Raw genomic sequence first — 21,560 nt, forward strand, 5'->3', positions numbered from 1 at the left:
TGAACCAGCCCTACATCCCTGGTATAAATCCTACTTGATCATGGTGGATGACCCTTCTGATCACTTGCTGGAGTCTTTTTCCTAGTATCCTATTTAAGATTTTTGCATCTATATTCATTAGGGAGATTGGTCTATAATTTTCTTTCTCTGTTTTTGTCCTGCCTGGCTTTGGAATTAGTACCATGTTTGTGTCATAAAAGGAGTTTGGTAGAACTCCCTCTTTGCTTATTATGTCAAATAGTTTGTATAGTATTGGAGTTAGCTGTTCTTTGAATGTTTGATAGAATTCACTGGTGAATCCATCAGGCCCTGGGGATTTTTTCTTAGGAAGTTCTTTGATGGCCTGTTGTATTTCTTTTTCTGATATGGGATTATTTAAGAAATCTATTTCTTCTTCTGTTAGTCTAGGCAATTTATATTTTTGTAAATATTCATCCATATCACCTAGGATGGTATATTTATTGCCATATAGTTGGGCAAAGTAGTTTTTAATGATTGCCTTAATTTCCTCTTCATTGGAGGTAAGATCCCCCTTTTCATCCTTGATGCTGTTAATTTGCCTTTCTTCTTTTCTTTTTTTAATTAGATTAACCAGTACTTTGTCTATTTTGTCTGTTTTTTCAAAGTACCAGCTTCTAGTCTTGTTTATTAGCTCAATAGTTCTGTCACTTTCGATTTTATTAATTTCTCCCTCAATTTTTAGGATCTCTAGTTTGGTTTTCTTCTGGGGGTTTTTAATTTGTTCGTTCTCAAGTTTTTTGATTTCCATTTCTAATTCCTTGATCTATGTCCTCCCTAATTTGTTAATATATGCACTCAGGGATATGAATTTTCCTCTAAGTACTGCCTTAGCTGCATCCCATAAGGTTTGAAAGGATATCTCGCCGTTGTCATTTTATTCAATGAAATTATTAATTGTTTCTATGATTTCTTCTCTAACTATCTGATTTTGGAGTATCATGTTATTTAAATTCCAATTAATTTTTGATTTGGCTCTCCATGTACCCTTACCAATCAATATTTTTATTGTCTTGTGATCTGAAAAGGCTGCATTCATTATTTCTGCTTTTCTGCATTTGAGTGCCATGTTTCTGAGACCTAGTGTATGATCTATTTTTGTGAATGTGCCATGTGGTGCTGAAAAGAAGGTGTATTCCTTTTTGTCCCTATTTATTTTTCTCCATATGTCTATTAACTCTAATTTTTCTAAGATTTCATTCACCTCTTTTACCTCTTTCTTGTTTATTTTTTGGTTTGATTTATCTAAATTTGATAGTGGTTGGTTCAAGTCTCCCACTAATATGGTTTTACTGTCTGTTTCCTCCTTCAATTCTCCTAATTTCTCTATTAAAAATTTGGATGCTATACCATTTGGTGTATACATGTTGACTAGTGATATTTCCTCATTGTCTATACTCCCTTTTAACAGAATATATTTACCTTCCCTATCCCTTTTGATCAGGTCTATTTTTGCTTTGGCTCTGTCAGATATCATGATTGCAACTCCTGCCTTCTTTCTATTAGTTGAGGCCCAAAAGGTCTTAGTCCAACCTTTAATTCTAACCTTGTGAGTGTCAACCCGCCTCATATGTGTTTCTTGAAGACAACAAATGGTAGGGTTTGGGGTTCTAATCCAATCTGCTATTTGTCTACGTTTTATGGGTGAGTTCATCCCATTCACATTCAAAGTTATGATTGTCATTTGTGGATTCGCTGGCATTTTGATATCTTCCCCTAGTTCTGACCTTTCTTCTTTAGCTATCTCCTTTTGAACCAGTGATTTACTTTAGGTCAGTCCCCATAGTCCCCTCCCTTGAGATGCTTCCCTTTCTAGCCCCTCCCTTTTTATGCTCCCTTCCCCTCCCCCCTCTCTTTCCCTCCCTTTTTATACTCCCTCTCCCCTCCCCCTCTTTAATTTTCATTTCTTTCTTGCCCTAATGGATAAGATAGAATTCAGGATCCCACTGGATCTAGATGTTCTTCCCTCTCAGATTTGATTTCACTGAGAGTAAGGTTTAAGTAATTCCACTTCACGCTCTCTTCCTCTCCTTCTCATATGAGAGTTCTTCCCCTCCCCTTCCCAAGTGTATCTTTATATGGGACAGATTATTCTATTAAGTCCCCCCCTATTTCTTGAAGTAAATCTTAGTGTTATTGATGGTTCCCCCCCTCCCTTTTCCTTTCTTTGCCCCCACTTTCCCCAAATCTTCTTAATGCCCCAATCTTTCCCTATGCATGTTTCTTCTAACTACTCTTATGATGCTACAATTTTTGAGAGTTACACAAAACATTTTCCCCACATATTAATATATATAATTTGATGTAAATGTAGTCCTTATAGAAGAGAGTTTGACTTAAAGAAAAAGATAAGATTTATCTCCTTTTACCTTTTCATGTTTCTCTTGCTTTCTGTGCTTGGATATCATATTTTCCACTAAATTCTGGTCTTTTCTTAGCAAATGCTTGGAAATCTTCTATTTTTTTGAATGCCCATACTTTCCCCTGGAAGTATATAGTCAGTTTTGCTGGGTAGTTGATTCTTGGTTGGAGACCCAGCTCTCTTGCCTTTCTAAATATCGTGTTCCATGCTTTGCAGTCTCAGTGTGTTAGCCGCTAAGTCGTGTGTGATCCTTATGGGAGCCCCCTTATATCTGAAGCTCCTCTTCTTGGGCTTCTTGTAGGATTTTCTCCTTTTCTTGGAAGCTCTTGAATTTGGCAATTACATTCCTAGGCGTTGTCTTTTGGGGATTTAGTATAGAGGGTGTTCTATGAACCCTTTCTATTTCTATTTTGCCCCCTTGCTCCAGAACGTGTGGGCAATTTTCTTTTATAATCTCCTGTAGAATAATATCAAGTTTATTATTTATCTCTGGTTTTTCTGGGAGACCGATAATTTGGAGGTTGTCTCTTCTCCCTCTGTTTCCAAATCTGGGACCTTCTCAGTGAGATATTTTATGTTTTCTTCTAATTCATTAATTTTGGGGGTTTGCTTTATTGATTCTTGCTGTTTTATGATCTCACTTTCTTCGAGTTGCTTAATTCTGGTCATTAGGGACTGGTTTTGCTTTTCAGCTTTGTCTGCCCTTCTATTGGATGCTTCGAGCTCTTTTTCCAATTGAGTAGTCTTATCTGTCAGACTGCTGATCTCTTTCTCCCATTTTTCTTTCCAGGTTTCCATCTTTTGGATAAGTTCCAGTTTGAGATCTTCCAGAGCTTGTTGATAGTTTCCATTTTGGGAGGCATGTTCTGATTTTTTTTGGATTTCCTCCTCATTGTCTTCTTTTCCTTGGGTACTCCCACCATAAAAGTTTTCAATAGTCACCTTTTTCCCTTTCTTCCTGGAGGCTTGATTTTGGGCCATGTGATCCATCCCTTTGGTGGTTTTATTCCCCTTTCCTTTTTGGTCTGGGGTCTGGGTGATATGGGTGGGTTTTCTGTGAATTTAGGTTGCCTCAGACTAGTTCTTCCCAGCCTCCGAGGTTTCATAGATTGCTGGGCCCCTGATCACAGCCAAACTGCCCAGGTGTTTAGCTCCGCCCAGATGTTCAGAGCAACCGCCCCAAGTACAGCTCCATGGACCCCCATGCTCAGCGCCGGGTTCTCCTGTGAAACCACCCTGAGACGTTTTTTCCTGGCAGTCCCCAGATCCCAAGGACCCTGGAGTCCCCCCCGCCCCCAGACAGAGATGTTCCCCACTCACTCGCTGTCCCAGTGAGTTCTCCGGTAGCTCACTCTGGTTTGGTGGGGGAGGTGGGTGGGGGGGGAAGGGAGGCTCAGTTCACGTTTCTGTGCAAGCTTTCCCTCCTTCTTATTATAGTGTGGAAATGTTCAAACCCCACGTACCTTCGCCTCTGGGGAGTACTGGGGAGTACTGGGGTGTCCTTCTGTTCCTCCAAAGGTGATTTTTATGCTCCTTTGATGTAGTCTATTTCATTCGGTGCCGGGGAGAGGAAGCATGTGGCGTCTAGATTGCAGCCATGATTACCCAGAAGTCGACCTTCAGAAGCCTGTGTCTTCGGGCTGAACCAAGAAGAGCATGCCACTCCAGACTGGGCTGAACAAGCTCCTCTGTGCCTCTTTTACCAAGCTATTGACTCTCTTTTCATTATTTTCTTGCAGCACTCTTATTTTTTCCCAATATTTTCTTTACTTCCTTTATTTGGTTTTCAAGATCCTTTTTGAATTCTTGTTGAATATGTGTCCAATCCACATTTTTGTTAGAGGCTTTGTTTTTAACTATTCTGACATCATTATTTTCTGTGTGGGTGTCTTGATCTTCTTTATCACTATAATAACTTTTAATGTTCAAGTTCTTTTGTTTTGGTTTGGTTTTTGCTCATTTTCCCAGCATATTTCTTTTTTTTCCCTACTTTTTTCCATTTTATTTTGTTTATTTTAATAACAAATTTTCACATAAGTTTTCTGATCCAAATTATCTCTTCCCCTTTCCCCCACCCTGAGCTGGCAGGCAAGTCAATCTTTCTAGCATACGTCTTGACCTAATTTTATGTTAAAAGTTGAGCTCTGCTAAGGATTGTCACATATCCCAAACTTCAAGTTTCTCATGCTGCTGTTTTCAGAACTAGTTCTAAAGTCTATAAGTTTTTTGTGCTTCTAAGGTATTTTTGATCCAAATAGAGGTGTGGTCACTGCCTTCCAGACATAAATTACAGTTTTTACCCAGGAAGAGACCTTGCTCTCCTGAAGCTACATGTTCTGACACTCGTGCATCTGATCAATGCTACAGGATTCTGAACCCACTTCCAGAAAGGGTTCTCTGTGATTTCTTTGCCACCAGTTGTCCAACCCCTTGCCCATTTATAGGCTGAGAGCTCCACAAACTACTGCTATGTTATGTGTTGTGTAATCTCTAACCATAGGTACACAAATGATAAACAAAGCCTCTAAGCCATAAAGAAATATAGGTTTATTGGGGTGGGGGAGGGGACAGTCCCACAACAAAACTGGACCTCTGGTCAAGACCAGAAGGACCCTGAGCACTGTGAGAAGACATTTTTTTATACCCCCAAAGAATTAGACAACTTTTATACCAGTACAAAAATAATTTAGATCAGTGATAAAAATAGAGAGATGTGGATTGGTTGAAGTAGTCAGGAAATACTTCTTATAAGAAGTGACAATGATTTAAGAATCACTTGATAGAAGAGTGGGAGCAGAAGTAGCTGGACTTATGATATAAAAGATGGGTGGGTGATATTAGGTGTTACCAGATTCTGAACCTAAGGTCAGACATCCTGATGTATAATGAATCACAAATTCAAGACCATGATTATTGCTGAGGGTGCATGATATAGCAAATCTGAATGGTTTAGGCTAACACTTAAGACTGACATTAAGGCCTGTGTTAAAGCAGTTGTTTACTTAATTCAAGCTCTTAATACTTATGCTAAAACAATCACAAACCTATTGATATAATCACTTAATGATATTATTAGTTACGTATAATAAAATTATAATTATGATTAACTCAAAACTACTGCTAACCTTAAAATCTAATCCTTCTATAACGGGGTAGGGATTTTTCTCTCACATACGGCAATTGTAACCATCACTAAGATCTGCTACTAACATTGCCATTGTCTTGTGCTCTAGACCTGACCACCACCCTGGTGGGACAGACCTTTCCTTTTGACTTCCTACGTTGTCTTGGACTGCAAAATTGTTTTACCCCTTCCTTTTATTGATTCTGCTGCTCCATAATTCTCTTTGAGACATTATTTTTAAATTGTTGGGAGGGAAGGAAGATGGCAAAGTTGGACAAGATACTGTCTTGCTCTCTAAACTGCCCCACAGACAATCAGAAATAACACCACAAAATCAGTGCTAAAAATGTCAGAACTAGATAAGAGTTGGAAATGAGACAAAACAGCCAAGAACAGTGTTGGGTGATAGCGACAGGAGTTGGCCAGCCAGATTCCTGCCAATATCAACAGCCTGAGATCTTCTGGAGGTGGGGAGGTGAGAAGAATAAGGACCAGGAGGACCACAGATGCATTTGACAATCAATGGCACTTTATTGAGGGTAGTGAGGGTTTTTATAATTAACTGGTGTTTCTTTTCCATATACATGGTAATAGTCAATGTTTGCGTAACAACAGGTAATGGTTAACAAAGAACCTCCCATCTGAATGGGGATTGGAGGAAGATGACATCATCATGTGAGGATTGGGTGTCCATTGGTTACATGACATATACACAGAAGTTCTGTTGGGGATACAGTTACCTATGGGTTTCCAGGGATAATAGGACACAACATATCCTAGATAGAGAAGAGAATGTGTCTGGGGATTTTCTAGCTAAAGGTCTTTTGAATCTCTTACTGGGGGTCCCACCATGTGGGAGGAAGGTCTTTTACCTACCTGGCTGCTATATCATTTTATTGAGTCCTGAAGCACAAATGCCCTGTAAAATGGACAAGTCTCAATTCCTGGGAGCAGGACAGGCAGCCTCACTTTGTCTGGTTAATGTGAAAGCCTATATCCCAGCGGCAAATACTAGTGAGGTCAGCAGGCAATGCTGTCCTGGGAGTAGCTGTTTTAACTGCAGTCTCAGCTCCAGAGATCCACATACACCCACAGCTCAGGGGTTGGCAGCTGACTGGAGAAGGAATTCAGGGGCCCAGGTCCACTGACCAAACACCCAGGCTGTGACTTCAAGAGAGGAGAAATGAGGAGAAAGTACACACCACTGAATGCAGTTGCTGAGGGGAGAGGACTTTATTGGATATAGTCCCTCCCAAGGGAATAGAGTCCCTGACTGTCATTCCAGCAAGGAGGCAAGCTGATGTTTACAGACCATAGGAAATGGAGCTGTCTTCTTGTAGTGGCAGAACTGCTGGAGGTGGGGTTGAGGAGGGTCTCTGGTTGGAGCAACTGAGGTAAATCACAGACTGGGGTATGAGCCAGGGGAAGCAGGAACTATACCTGGCCCTGGATTATAGAAACTAGAAGAATTTAGGACTCAGGAAATAATAAACACAAAGAAACTCTGAAATCTGAGACATAACTCTTTACACCCTGGAAACAGAACCTAACTCTAGCATAAAGCTAACAATTAAGCCTACTGGCCACTTAAGTCTAAAAAAAAAATCAAACAAGCAAAAAAGAAGAAAGAACAAGTATAGATAGCTATTATGGAGACAAAGAAAGCCTGGGTTAAAATTGAGAGTCCAGTGAAATTAAATGCCTGTTTCCAAAACAGTAAAGATAAATATCAAATGTCCATAAGCTCCAAAAGATTTTTCAGAAGAGTTTAAAAAAAGACTTTAAAAAACAAATGAGAGGTTGCTCTGTAGGTGGAGTGGCAGACCTAGAGTCAGGAAGACTCATCTTTCTGAGTTCAAACCTGGTCTCAGACATTATCTAAGTGACTCAGGGCAACTCACTTAGTCCTATTTGTCTTAGTTTCCTTGTTTGTCAAATGAGTTGTAGAAGAAAATGGCATACCACTCATGTATTTTTTCCCAAATGGGGTCACATGACTGAAACTGCTAAACAACAACATATTTAGATCAGAATGCCAAAGGGGTCTATTCAGGTTCAGGACCAATTGTTAAATTTTTAGTGTGAGCATTTATATCTCAGAAGTCAGCAAAAGCGACAAATTGGGACTTGATTTATTGTTTTGTTGATTACCTAGATAAGAAAACGATAGAGAAAATGTTAATAATTCAGATTAAACCTAATAGTGTGTCTCACTTGAGAGCTGGTTGTTAAATTTTTATGAGCATACTAATGGACATCTATGATGTAAGAAGATCTAAGAACCCCTGGGCTAGAGTCTGCCAAAAGAAGAAAAGGATCAGGGGGCTGAAACTTTATATTTGGAGGGGAGGGGAGGTAAGAAACAGATGGTGGGACAGAGAGAAATCTCCCTAGTGATACCATCAGGGAAAGTAAATGGTTATGTTAAGTGACGTGTAAAAGAGCTACTAAGAGTGGAATTTGTCAAGGGTTTGAGGAAAGCACTTAGTAAATCCTGAAGTGTAATATGAGCTCATAAGAAAGAAACTGGTCTAAACAAGTAACTTTAAGGAGAATTTCTGCAGCCCAAGGGACTTTCTAACTCAGTGGCACCATTCCCTTCTGTAGAGAGTACAGAACTTCACAACCAAGTTGAGAAAGAGTCTATAAGAGATTTGGAGGAGGGGGAATATGCAAAGAAACCAGAGTGTGAGAGCTCATGACTCAGAAAATGGGATGAGCAGAAATAGAACATGGCAGTGGCGAATATCAGACTAGAAAGCTTAGGGCTTTGATAAATTCCAAGAAGGAAATGTGAGCCAGAGTTGACTCACAGACAGAACCCCAGAGTTGTGTATGGTAATAATAACCATAATACCTTACCTTACCACACTTTTTACTTCAGCAGATTGTGATTTCATCAGTAATGGATGCTTCTTCCACTCATCAGGTTATAATCCCTCTATGACTTAGTAGGCCTTCCTGAGTTGTTGTGGCCTAAAAATTTCATTACTCTGGTGGCCAACCATCTAGTAAATGAGTTATTATGAGTCTGTTCCTCCAGGGATAGACATGTGGTCAGTGTATTTAGTAGGTCTGTATTTCCAGCTCCATAAGGTTTTCCATTGCTTTTGCTTCAATAACTTATCCTTCCAGAGCCCTGTCCATTCTAGGACGAAGCATAGAAGGAAGACATGGTATAAGTGGGCTCTGAAGTCATAGGATCTGTGTTCAAAGCTTACTCCTGAAGAATATGTGTGACTCTGGGCAAGTCACTAATCTCCTTGGTTTTCTCATCTGTTAATTGAAGAGATAAAACCTCCTGAAATCTCTGTCTTAGATGTTAAATTTATATAGAGAAGGAGGTTTTAAGGTTTTTTTGTGTTGTGGACACTTTTGGTATCCTGGTGAAACCTCGCAATCTCTTTTCAAAAATAATATTCCTAAATAATTTAAGGGAATGCTAAACTTTAGTTAGAAATTAGAGAAAATAAAAGTGCATTTTTTGCCATCCCAGTTCACCAACCCCCTGAAATCAATCCAGAGATAACTTCATGGACATAGGACTTTTAAACTGCTTCAATAATAATAATAATATCTATCATTTACATAGCATATATGAAATGAATACTTTACAAATATTATATTATCACAACCCTAGGAGGTAGCTGATATCATTATCCCCATTTTACAGATGAGGAAACTGAGATAAACAGAGGTTAAATGATTTATCCAAGGTCATACAGCTAATATTTATCTCTAAAAGAAAAAAATGAAAGAGGTTGAGGAAAAATTAGAAAAAAATTTAAGAGTAATGCAAGAAAATCAAGAAAATTATGAAAGAAAGGCCATGCAATTAGCAAAAAAATTCAAAAAATCATGGAAGAAAATGTCTTATTAAAAATCAGAATTGGCCCAGGAAAAGTTAATGACTATTTAAGGGAACAAGAAATTACAAAGCAAAACCAAAGAATGAAAAAATAGAAGAGAATATGAAGCATCTCAATAGATTGAAGAGAGACAATATAAAAATTGTTAGACTTTCAAAAAATTAAGATTTTTTTAAAAAAGAGTTTAGACATTATACTCCAGGAAATTATTAAGGAACATTGTCCTAAAGTTTTGGAACTTTTTTTACTCTAGGGCAAAGTAGAAATGGAATGAATCTATACAGATCACCACCAAAAAGAGATCACAAGAAGAAAATGCATAGGAACATCATTGCTAACTTCTATAATTCCCAGGTTAAGGAGAAAATACCATAAGCAACAACAACAATTAATACTGTTGAGCTACAGTCAGAATAGCACAAGACTTAGCAGCTTCAACATTAAAAGAATGAAGGGCATGTATACAGAATATTTCAAAGAGCAAAGGACCTGGGTTCACAATTAAGAATAAAACTGAGCATAATTATATGTGGGGAAAAATGGGCATTTAACAAAATAAAGGAATTTCTTTCTTTTTTTTTTGATCTGAGTAGAAAATTTGATCTGCAAGAACCATAAGAAGATAAACATGAAAGACTAGTTATAAGAGATTCAACAAGATCAAACAAATTGTTTACTTTTATATGGAAAAAGTCATATAACCCTTAAGAATGACATCACTATTTGGGTAGTTTGAAAGAGTAGATATAGATAGAAGATTAAGTTGAAAATAATAGAATGAGCTAAAAAAAATAATAAAATAGGGTAGGAAGAAGCAAGATGGAACAGTTATCTCATACAAAAGAAGCATGAGTGTAAGACTTATCACAGAAGAGAAGGAGGGGGTGGAGGGCTAGTAGTACTAGAACCCTAGTCTCATCAGATCTGGGTTGAAGAGAGAGCAATATATACAACCAGAAGGATAAAAGTTTTTATAACTTACAAAGAAACAGGAGGATGAATGGATAAGTTAAAGGAGGGACAAAAGAATCAAGAGAAGGGAGTGTAGATTAAAAGAAGGCAATGGGATAAGATAAGGAAGGGATTCCTAGAAGGGAGTACATATCAAGAAAAAGGAGGATAAGAAATATAAGGCCAGGGTGGGAGGATAAGGAAGGGACTTTTTGAAGAGTGGATAGTAGAAGAAGTAGGAGGGCAAGAGGAGAGGATAAGGGAGGAGTATGGATTGTAGAGGCAGTGGTCAGAAAAAATTAGAATTCTCAGGAGGGATAGGGCAATAGGAGAGAAAAAGGACAAATAGTAAAGAAAAATAGAATGGAGGGAAACCTACAAGCAATTATGTCTTCAAATGTAAATGGGATAAATTCACCCATAAAAAAGAAATTAATAGCAGAATAGATAAAAAACTAAAACCCAACAATATGTCATTTATAAGAAATGCTTTTAAATGAGAGACACACAGAGGAAAAATAAATGGGCTGGAGCAGGATACACTGTGCTTCAGCTGATACAAAGAAAGCAGGAAATCATGATCTCTGACAAAGTTAAAGCTAAAATAGAATTAAAGGAGATAAACAGGGAAAATATATCATGTTAAAAGATACAATAGATAAATGAAGCATTATCAATATTAAATCTATATGTACCAAATGTTATAGTACCCAGTTTTTAAAAAGAAAACCTAAAAGAGTTACAAATGAGAATAGAAAACAAAACAGTTGTGATGGGAGACTTCAATTTTCTCCTCTTAGAACTAGATAAATCTAAGCAAAAAATCAGAAAGAAGCCAAGGAGATGAACAGAACCTTGGATAAGTTAAATATGATCAATATCTGGAGAGAATTGAATGAAAGGCACAAGTCACCTTTATGAAAATTGACCTTATATTAGGGCACACCCCATCATAGTTAAACGTAGAAAAGCAGAAATATTAAAATAATCCTTTTCAGGCCAAAATTCAGTAAAAATTTATAATAATTGCATTTAAAGGTAAAAAGTAATTGGAAGCCAATCCTAAATAATGAGTGGATTAAAGCACAACTCACAGAAAAATAAATAAAGAAAATAATAGAGACAGCATATCAAAACCCATGATATATAGCAAAAGCAGTAATTAGAGGAAAGTTCATATGTCTAAATGCTTATATTAATAAAAGAGAGAAAGATCATATCAATGAATCGGGAATATAACTTTAAAAAAATAGAAAAAAGAACAAATCAAAAATCTCCAAAGACCAAATGGGAAATCCTAAAAAGCAAAGTTAAAAAAAAAAAAAGCAAAAGCAAAATCTTTGTAACAAATAGGTTCAAACAAGCAAATTACCTTAGTGGCTGCAACCAAAAAAAAAATTATATAAATTTTAGGAGGACATGACAGAACCTCATGGGTAACCTGTCCCAAGGCTTCTCTTTCTACCCTATATTCTTCCCAAGGTTGGTTATAAAGATCAAAGGAGATAACAGAGGGTTAAAATAGGTTGAAAAGCCAAAAGCACTTTGTAATTTTAATTTTTTTACTACTACAATCTCATTTTACAATAAATCATGTATGTATATAAATCTTGCCTCCAGGGAATAACAAAACATTTCTTTCTGGGAAAGTAAGAGATTTAAAGATTTGTTCTTAGATGATGAATCTTGAGTGGGTAGTCAAATATTTGGATCAGTAAATATTTGAGATCAGCAAAAATTGAATGTAAGATAACCATTGAATTAATAAATAAAATAAGGAATTCATTTTATGAAACAATCAACAAAATAGGGAAGAAAACAAAATCACTACCATTGAAGATGAAATTAAAACAATTCTGAGTTATTTTGCTCAATTATATGCCAACAAATTCTCATAACTCTTCTTTTAGCAGGCCCTATTCACAACCTTCTTGTGCCTAGAACTGTGCCCATGCATGAGAGATGTTTGAGGGCTGAATTTCTTTAGAGGTGCTTAGATTCTTCCAGCAAGAATTTTCTCTGTGCACATCTGTTATATGTACTTGTAGATTATTAAAGTTAAAAGAGACCTTAAATATCATCTATTTCAACCCCCTCATTTTTATGGATGAGGAAAACAACTTGTCATCTGACTCTGAATTTATTGTACCATTATTACTTTGCTTAAAGAAGTGAAATGAAGGTACTAATTATTTATTGTTAAAATTAATTTATATTTTTCTTTTTCAGTTAAAACCACTTCAAAAATTGATTCAGCCATCCATGTTTATGAATGTTCCCCCACCTGTAGAAAGAACAGACCCTCTAACGTAAGTGTTTTTGAAAAAAAAATTGTTCATTAATAAATTAAAAAACTTTCTAAGATGGCTACAAAAATTCTAATAATTCAATAAATAGGTGCCCTTGAGTAACTAGTAGTAAAACAAAATTAGTAGCCAGCATTTATATAGTACTTTAAAGTTTGCACAGGACTTTACATAGATTCTCTCATTTGAGAATACAAAGAAAACTGAATATGCAATTTGAAAACATTTAGTATATCACATTTTTGAATAGTAAGAAGTGGAGAGGAATCAGAGTCAGGGAGTAAGAGTCTAACATGACTAGAGAGGATATTCAGAAGTAAAAGGAGGAATATAAGTAAAAGGAGAGTAGAACTTAAACTCAAAAAAAGAGAGAAGATACAAATTGCATTTAGTGAAAGCATTAAAGACATAAGCTTGAAGGAAGAGAAATTAAGAATAAAAACTGAAAAAGGTTACAAGAAAACCTAGAGTTGTACTAGTACACTTTTCATTTCAAAATCATATATCTAGGGGGCAGTGAGGTGGCTTAGTGGATTGAAAGTCAGGTGCAGAAATGGGAGGTCCTGGGTTCAAATGTGACCTCAGACACTTCCTAGCTGTGTTGACTCTGGGCAAAGTCACTTAATCCCCATTACAGGGGTCCCCAAACTATGGCCCATGGGCCACATGCGGCCCCCTGAGGCCATTTATCCAGCCCCCACTGCAGTTCCAGAAGGGGCACCTCTTTCATTGGTGGTCAATGACAGGAGCACTATATGTGGCAGCACTGCAAAGCATAGTGTTCGTTCATGTACAGTACTACTTCTGGTGACATAATCCTTTGCGTGGCACCTTGTTCTGAGAGTAACTGAACAAGAACAAGGTGCCTTGCAAAGGATTATGTGGCTACACAATGGAAAATGTCAGCATGGTGAGCAGCGATCTGGGGGAGGGGATTCCACACTGTGTATTCTGCTGCCTGGTATAGTGGTGGCAGTGATGGGCTGTGCAAGGTGTGGCAGGCCCCTCACAGCCAGCGCTGCAGCCTCCGCTATCCCAGACAGTGGTATACAGATTTGTTCATAGTTTTTTTTTATAGTTTGGCCCTCCAATGGTCTGAGGGATAGTGAACTGGTTCCAAGATGGAAGGTAAAGGTTTAAAAAAAATCATACATCTAAAATGACAATGAATAAGGTAACCTTAAGTGCAAAAAAATGTTTGTGACTGTTAGTGCTAAGGGTTAGAATGTAGATAGGAGAGAAACTTAGGTATAGAAACTTATTCCTGCTCCAGTTATTTTCTGTTGCTCTAAAGTAAAGCAATAGCTGTAAAAAAATTTTCACAAAGAAATTCAAGCCTTTTATCTCCTTTGCTGTTACTGTTTTCAGCAAGCTTTCTTTTTTGCAAGTAGTGGGGAACTAAAGATTGGAGAATTTTCATCCCTTTTAGAATCTTAGACCTTCCTCTTCTAACTCCACTCAGTGCTAGTCTAGAGAGAGATAAAGTAGCTGTCAAGGTAAATGAGACAAAGGAGATGAAGTGGATTGGTTTTAGAATTGTGCACATTTGAAAAAGACATATTTTAGATATTTAACTGTATTTCTATTTTGTAGAAATGTCATCACACCGCAACTAATAGAATATCCAGCATTCTTATCCCCAGACTTAAATGTTACTCTTGGGAATCAACAAAAACAGACTCATTTATCATCTCCAGTACGACTTGAAAAACTTCAACAACAACCACGAGACAGGCAAGAAATAATCCCCTTTTCTTATCTACATATTTGTCTCATGGGATAATTTATCTGTCTCCAAGAAAAAATTCCAAGAACAATCACTCATCTATACTTATTTGGTCTGACTTTTGCTTGAATGCTTGAATGGTGATATGTTGGAAGGGTAATGGCATGATAGAATCCAAAGTACACTGGACTGAGAGTCAAGCAGGTGGTTTCTTGTCTTAATTCTGTTCTTAACTAGTTATGTGATTTTGAGAAGTAATTCATCTGTGATTCATTTTCCTCTTCTATAAAATGAGGGAGCCTGGATTGAGATTATCACTAAAATTATTTCCCGATCTAACATTCTATGAATATATCTTCCCAGAAATAAAGTAATACTTTTGGGTTTAAAAAAAATGTAAAAGACCAGGTAACAAGTAGGAAATAAGAAAACACAAAACTGGCAAAAATCAGAAGAAACAGGACTACCTAGCTGTTGTTGCTATATCCAAATATAATTTTTGGTTGGGGTTATCCATATATATTATGGTGACAGAAAATTCAGAGATAGAGGACATAATTGTTATATTTAAAGTTAATATATATCTACCAGTTATTATTTTTCATATTGTTTATTAATAATCACTTGACATAGAAAAAGTGGTTAAGCATAGAGTTTAGAGGTTAAGAATAAAGTCTCTTCCTTACTCTAAGTTCTAAGCAGGTGTGGCCTATTCTCCAAGAATCCCTCTCTCCCTCACTTCTCTCCTCCAGCCCAACTTCTGCGCAAAAAAAAAAGACCTAGGTGGGCTCTGCCCACTCTCTTATCTGATATGTGAAGAATGTTGATCAACTGGTCAGCCCTCCAGGAGGGGAGGGGATGAACTTCCCTGGACACATAATGAAAACATGTTTAATTATCTGAATCCTATTATCCTAAGTCCATAGGTCTATAGCAACTTAAGATAAGGTCTATTCCTAGTACACAGTTCAAGGAATTTCTATGAAAATAAGCTCATCTTATCCCCTTTCACTCCTTATTTACCAGTAAGTTAGATATACTTATTCCAACTTCAGTTAACATAATCAAGCAGTTTTCCCCTTGGCTGCTACCTCCATTAATTTCTTTCAAAGAAAATCTCTTAAAAGCAATGAAATAACTACTATTTGGCTGAGTTCCCAGGTATTTTAGTGAAGTATTCATATCAAAAGGATCAGCAGCCAAATCTTGAATCTTCTGTCTAAGGAATATTAGGATTTTAATATATTATTTTGGAAATGGGTAGCTATTTTGCAGGTTTAGAGTTATCTCAAGGGAAATATATATGTACAACTTAAGGATTTATCTCTTTCCCAATGATCCTAAAAAGCATAGGTAGTGATAATACCAAGACTTTCCAAAAACTAATTTTAGCAATTACCACAAAGTTTTCATGCAAATTCCCTTCTATAATACAGAAAGAAAAGAGAGAAAAGATCTTCTTTTTAAATGATATAAAATCAGAACAAAAGAGAAAAATTCTTCTATGAAGTTTTAGCAGGAAAATTGAGTGGTTATAACTACACTGAATTCTCAGTCACTTCAAAAAAAATAAAAATGTATCTGATTTATTTTTTAAAAGTAGAGGGGAAAGGAAAGAAATCTTCATAGGAAATAATATTATAGGGTAAAAGGAAATGAAATCCAACCTTCAAAAGGGAAAAACATGCAACAACTAGAATACTAAAAGAAAAAATCCATCAACACTAAAAACAATTAGAATTTTTAAAACTTCAATGATAAAAGAAAATCTAGCATCTATAAAAATAAGAGGTATGAGCAATGAAATAAAAAGACAAAAGTGAGATGATAGCATTGAACATTTAGTGGAAAGTATAAATCAGTAAATTCTCTAGGGAACAGAATGTCTCCTCTGGAAGATAAAAATAGAGAGATGATAGGCCAAATAACAAATGTAAATGGCATAACTGGAATAAATTAAGATTCTTATATCAAAACAAAACTTGTTAAGAAAACTTGAGAATTTGTTGAAATCCAAAATACATAAGGAAATGAAAAATCTAAATACCATATCCCAGAAAATCATACAAGGAAATTGTTCAGAAGTATTGGAAACAAAGGTTAGGATATATAGAACACCATTGTGCCAAGTTTACCTCAACTAGAAATGTAGTTACCAAACTCTAAAGCTTCAATATCAAAGAGAGAATTTTCTAATTAGCCAAATAAGCAAACAACATAGCAAAAAGCATCAGTCTGAACAGTGCAGCATTGCTTGAGTAAAAGGAAACACAAGGAGGTGGAAATGTGATAGTTTGAAAAGCAAAAGAAACTGAGTACCCAAAATTACCTGGTCTGTAACAACTGAATACATTTCTTCATGAGCCAAGATATTTCCTTTATATTATCAAATACTTTCATTCTTCTCTTCAGAAACAAACAAAAGAGACTGGTTGTTGACCACAAGTTAGCCATGAAGTATACTCTTGAGGTAAAAAAGAATATTTAAATGAAAAAAAAAAGAATATGACATGTCCAAATACTATAAGCTTGTTAATATAGCATCTCAACATGGAGAATTCTAAAGTGCTCCTTTTGGGAGAAATGTGAGGAAAGTGCCTTGAAAAAAACGTGGAGCAGGAGTAGACATACCTTAATTGATTTTGGTTGGCTAAATATATATTGAAGAAGATGCTTTTTGATTAGCTATTTATACATTTAAAAAGGCTTGCCAACTTCAACTATGATCTCTGCTCATTCAATCCCACTATATCTTGGTGTCTCTTTTGCTTAGTGAAGAGAAGACTGGAAAGCCTTCTTACTTCCCAGAGTGGTGATCTGACCTGATTGAAGTGCATATACCCCAATACAGATCAAGGTAGATATTGCCAAATCAACAAACAATAAGCACTGAGGGCAACAGGATAGCAGTAACTTCAGTTTAGGAGAGATTTTGACATACCAACTATGTGAGGGTTTGACCGCTGATCAGGAAATATTGTGGGGGCCCGGGTGAACTGATCAGATACTATCCCAGGCTGGTGAGAAAAAGCAAGATAACTGGATGATTACAGTTGCAGGGGGGCCAGGACCCCACAACTGTAATCATCTAGGTGTACTTATCGCTCCTAGAAGAGTAGATCTAGTTTCAGTTTCAGGTCAGAGGATTGTCCTAACATCTGCAGCTGCTGGAGAGTAATGAAGGAACATAGAAGGTAAGAACATTTGCAGTGGCAGCATTACTGGGGACACTGGTTGTGGCTCAGAGGCATGGAGGAATACCTGAGGTCACTCATAGTTTGGGTCATGAAGCTATGGAGTAGTGACTATACCAAGCCCTGGATCATAAAAACTGGAAGAATCAAGAGATCAAAAGTCCCCAGATAGATCTAGCTCAAAATAATGGCATGAAAAAACTGAAACCTGAGACATTGTCTCCTACACCTTGGGAGCAGAGCCAGACTCAAACAAAAAGTTTACAGTTAAGAAATAGGCCACTTAAAAAAATTAGCATAAGCAAAAGAGAAACAAATAGTAGATAGTTCTTGGGATGATAGAAAATATCAGCTTCCAAACTCAGAAGACAGTGAAGTTAAAATCTTTACTTATAGAATGTAAAAGTAGATCATAAAATAGCCACAAACTCCCAAAGAAATTCTTAGAAGAGCTTCAAAAAGACTTTAAAAATCAAATAAGAGAGGTTGAAGAAAAAAATTTTAATTGAATAATGCAAGAAATTACTAAGTCAACTAATTGGAAAAAGAGCTCCAAAAACTTATTTAAAAATAATTCCTTAAATAATTAGAATTGGACAAGGGGAAGCCAATGACATCTTAAGACATTAAGAAATAATTGAGTGTGGGAACAGAAGTGCAGAAGAAAAACATATGATTGATTACATAGTTTGATATGGATATGATTAGGGTTTTGATGTTAAAATATCACTCTACTGCAAATATAAATAACATGGAAATAGGTTTTAGGCAATTATACATGTATAACCCAGTGGAACTACTTATCAGCTCCAGGAGTGGGGCGGGGGAGGGGGGGAAGAAGGGGGATCATGAATCATTGAATCATGTAACAATGGAGAAATATTCTAAAGAAAAAACTCATGGGAAGCCAAGAGAGAGAGAGAAGGAGGGAGGGAAGGAGAGGGAGAGAGAGAGAGAAAGGAAGAGAGAGAGAGAGAGAGAGAAATAGAGAGAGAGAGAGAGAGAGAGAGAGAGAGAGAGAGAGAGAGAGAGAGAGAGAGAGAGAGAGAGAGAAATGAGCAAAATCAAAAGAATGAAAAAGTAGAAGAGAATGTGAAAATTACAAAAAACTGACCTAGAAAACTGATGGAGGAGAGACCATATAAGAACTGGTGGATTTCTTGAAAGTTATGAGCAAAAAAAGAGTCAAGACAGTATTCTTCAAGAAATTAAGAAAAAATTGCCCAGAAGTTTTAGAAACATAGGCTAAATTGAAATTTAAAGAATCCTTTGGCTATCACCTAAAAGAGATACTAAGATCAGAATTCACAGTAACATTATAGTTAATTTTCAAAGCTCCCAGGTTAAGGAGAAAATGCTACAAGTAATTAAAAAGGACAAAATATTATGGAGCGATAGTCAAGACAACACAAGATAATATAACACAAAATAACACGAGATGTAAGTTTCTACATTAAAAGACTGAAACACATGGAATGAAATTTCAAAGAACAAAGAAACTGAGTTTACAACCCAGCAAAGTTGACTGTAATCCTTGAAGGAAAAAAAAAATTTGTAATGAATTAAAGGACTTTCAGATATTCTTGAGGAAAAGACCAGACCTGAACAGAAAATCTAGTCTTCAAGAATCAGGAGAAACATAAGAAGGTAGACATGAAAGATCAGTTTACAAAGGATTCCATAAGGTCACACTGTTTATTTCTTATATGGGAAAACATTATAACTCTTAAGAATGATATCATGAATTGGTTTTGAACAATGATACACATATAACCCAGTGGAATTGCTTGTTAGCTCTAGGAGGGGGTGGGAAAAATCATGAATCATGTAACTATGGAAAAAATATTCTAAATTTTAAAAATGGGAAAAAAAAGAATATCATGAACACATATATAGAGAAGGTTTGGGGTTGAGTTGAAAATATGATGGAATGTTTCTAAAAAATAAAATTGAATAGAGAGAGGTAAAATGGAGCAACTATTTCATACAAAAGAGGCATGAATGAAGAACTGTTACTAGGAAGGGAGAAAGGGGTAGAGGACTGGTAGTATCAAAATCCTATTTTCATCAGATCTGGATCAAAGTGGAAATAACATACACATCTAGAAGGGTAAAAGTCTTCTTAACTTACAGAATAATAGGAGGGCCTGTTTTCCTATAGGGTAAAATAGCTTTCTAAACCTAATTGGCCCTTTGAATGGTTACAGTTTTAAAAACATAAAGTTCAATTTTGAGAGTCTTAAAGGAAATAGATGACTATATACTAAGAATACAACTTGAATTGTAGTAATCTTTTTGGAAAGCAATTTGGCAACAAAAAATAAGAATTATGCAACCCTGTCATAGCATTTGACCAAACATTACTAAGCTATTTCATGAAGACGTTATTCAAAGGAAAAAATACATGTGTATGAAAATATTCCTAAGAGATTTATTTATAATAGCAAAAATCTGGAAATAGCCAATATGTAAATTTACCTAAAATTAGGTTGATGTAGTAAGTATTTTTGTACTATAAAAAGCAATATAAAGAACACAGAAAATGTAGAAAGATTTCTATAAAATGATTCAAATTGAAGATAGCAAAATCAAAACAATAAGCAACATATGTTCCCTGGTTATTCACCAGCTCTTATAAAGGGCATGTTTAAATGGTGGTTAAAATTTGTATCCATCCTATGACAAGTGAGTGTGGTCCCTCACTTAGTGAAAGATTCCCAGCACCAATCTATAGGCTACAAGTAAAGGGTCCACTATATACAAGTTTGGAACCCCTTGGGTAAAGCAATATTGACATAAAATCTCTGTTAATAGATTTTATAGGAGTAGGCAATCACTTTATATGTTGTTTGATTAAGGATGATGGTTTGATTTGGCTCAGAGATAGAATTTCTTACAATTTCTATATATATCCTAATAAATATGGTTAGGGCAATGATGGTGAACCTTTTAGAAACCAAGTGCCCAAAATGCAACCCTCACCCTGCATGTGAACCCCCACCTTACCCCAGACAGGGGAGGGAGGAAGCTCTCTCATTGGGCTGCTGGGCAGAGGAGTGGGTGATGGGAAAAATGTCTTGAGGAGCTCATGGAAAGGGGGAAGGGAGCAGTATCCTCTGGCACACATGCTATAGATTTGCCAACATAGGTCTTGGGGGCTCTTGAGTTACAATTATAACCAACTCTCTCTAAACCAGTATAAACACTTACCTTAATTTTTATTACTTCTTAAGTTGTAGAAATGTAAGACTTAACTAGTATTAACAGGATGCCAAAATTCTAGGGGCATACTTAAAGACACTCTTTCCATTTATGGGATAGGTACAAAAGATCCCAAGTCTAAGTCTAAAACATTCTAATTCTTCCTAAAGATTTAACTGTGCTGCACAAATGGGGTGGGATCATTTAGGGTGCACATTCCTCCACACAGACACTTGTGATACTCATTCACAATATATTTAATTCCATTCCATTTAGCCTAAACTACCCTGAATATCCCGTGTTTCTTTCTAACTAGAATCCATTGTGTTAATGTATATTAAACATATAATCAAGTGAATTCCTTTTCATTAGGCTTGACAGAATGAAGAAAGAATACAGAAATTTGAAAACATGGGAAGAAAAATCCAATTATTTAGATCAAATTCTTCGCATGAAAATAGAACCAAAAGAATTTGAGGACTCTAAGGTAACTAAAAGATACATCAGTTTACTGTTTCATATACAAATTATAATTTTAAATGATTTTCCAATTTTTATATCATGTTTTCTTTCCATTTTGAACAATTTAGTGTTTAACATATTGCTTATTGACATGCAAGGCTAGAAATGTACAACATGGACAATCTGGAAAATATAAACTTTGGCCTAAAAACTTACTGAAGCAAATAGATAACTGAGTTTCTGTCATGGAATCTTGTATAAATTTGATATATGGATGACAGGCACCTTGCCAGAACAAAGCCTTTTGTTCTGCATTGTATACAGGTGGCAGAAGATAACATTCCTAC

General features: G+C 36.1%; 1 protein-coding gene across 4 annotated transcripts in view; it reads left to right on the forward strand.

Moving 5' to 3' along the window:
• Positions 1 to 21,560, forward strand: part of C2CD6 (C2 calcium dependent domain containing 6) — a 108,016-nt gene that overhangs the window by 42,080 nt on the left and 44,376 nt on the right. For all 4 annotated transcript variants that reach the window (XM_007501630.3, XM_007501624.3, XM_056807161.1 and 1 more), the window contains 3 exons: positions 12,554 to 12,633; positions 14,224 to 14,364; positions 21,124 to 21,238. In XM_007501630.3, coding sequence (XP_007501692.2) covers positions 12,554 to 12,633; positions 14,224 to 14,364; positions 21,124 to 21,238 — 336 coding nt within the window. The remainder of the gene's footprint in view (positions 1 to 12,553; positions 12,634 to 14,223; positions 14,365 to 21,123; positions 21,239 to 21,560) is intronic.

This window comes from Monodelphis domestica, chromosome 8 (assembly GCF_027887165.1).
Source record: "Monodelphis domestica isolate mMonDom1 chromosome 8, mMonDom1.pri, whole genome shotgun sequence".
Taxonomy (NCBI): Eukaryota; Metazoa; Chordata; class Mammalia; order Didelphimorphia; family Didelphidae; genus Monodelphis; species Monodelphis domestica.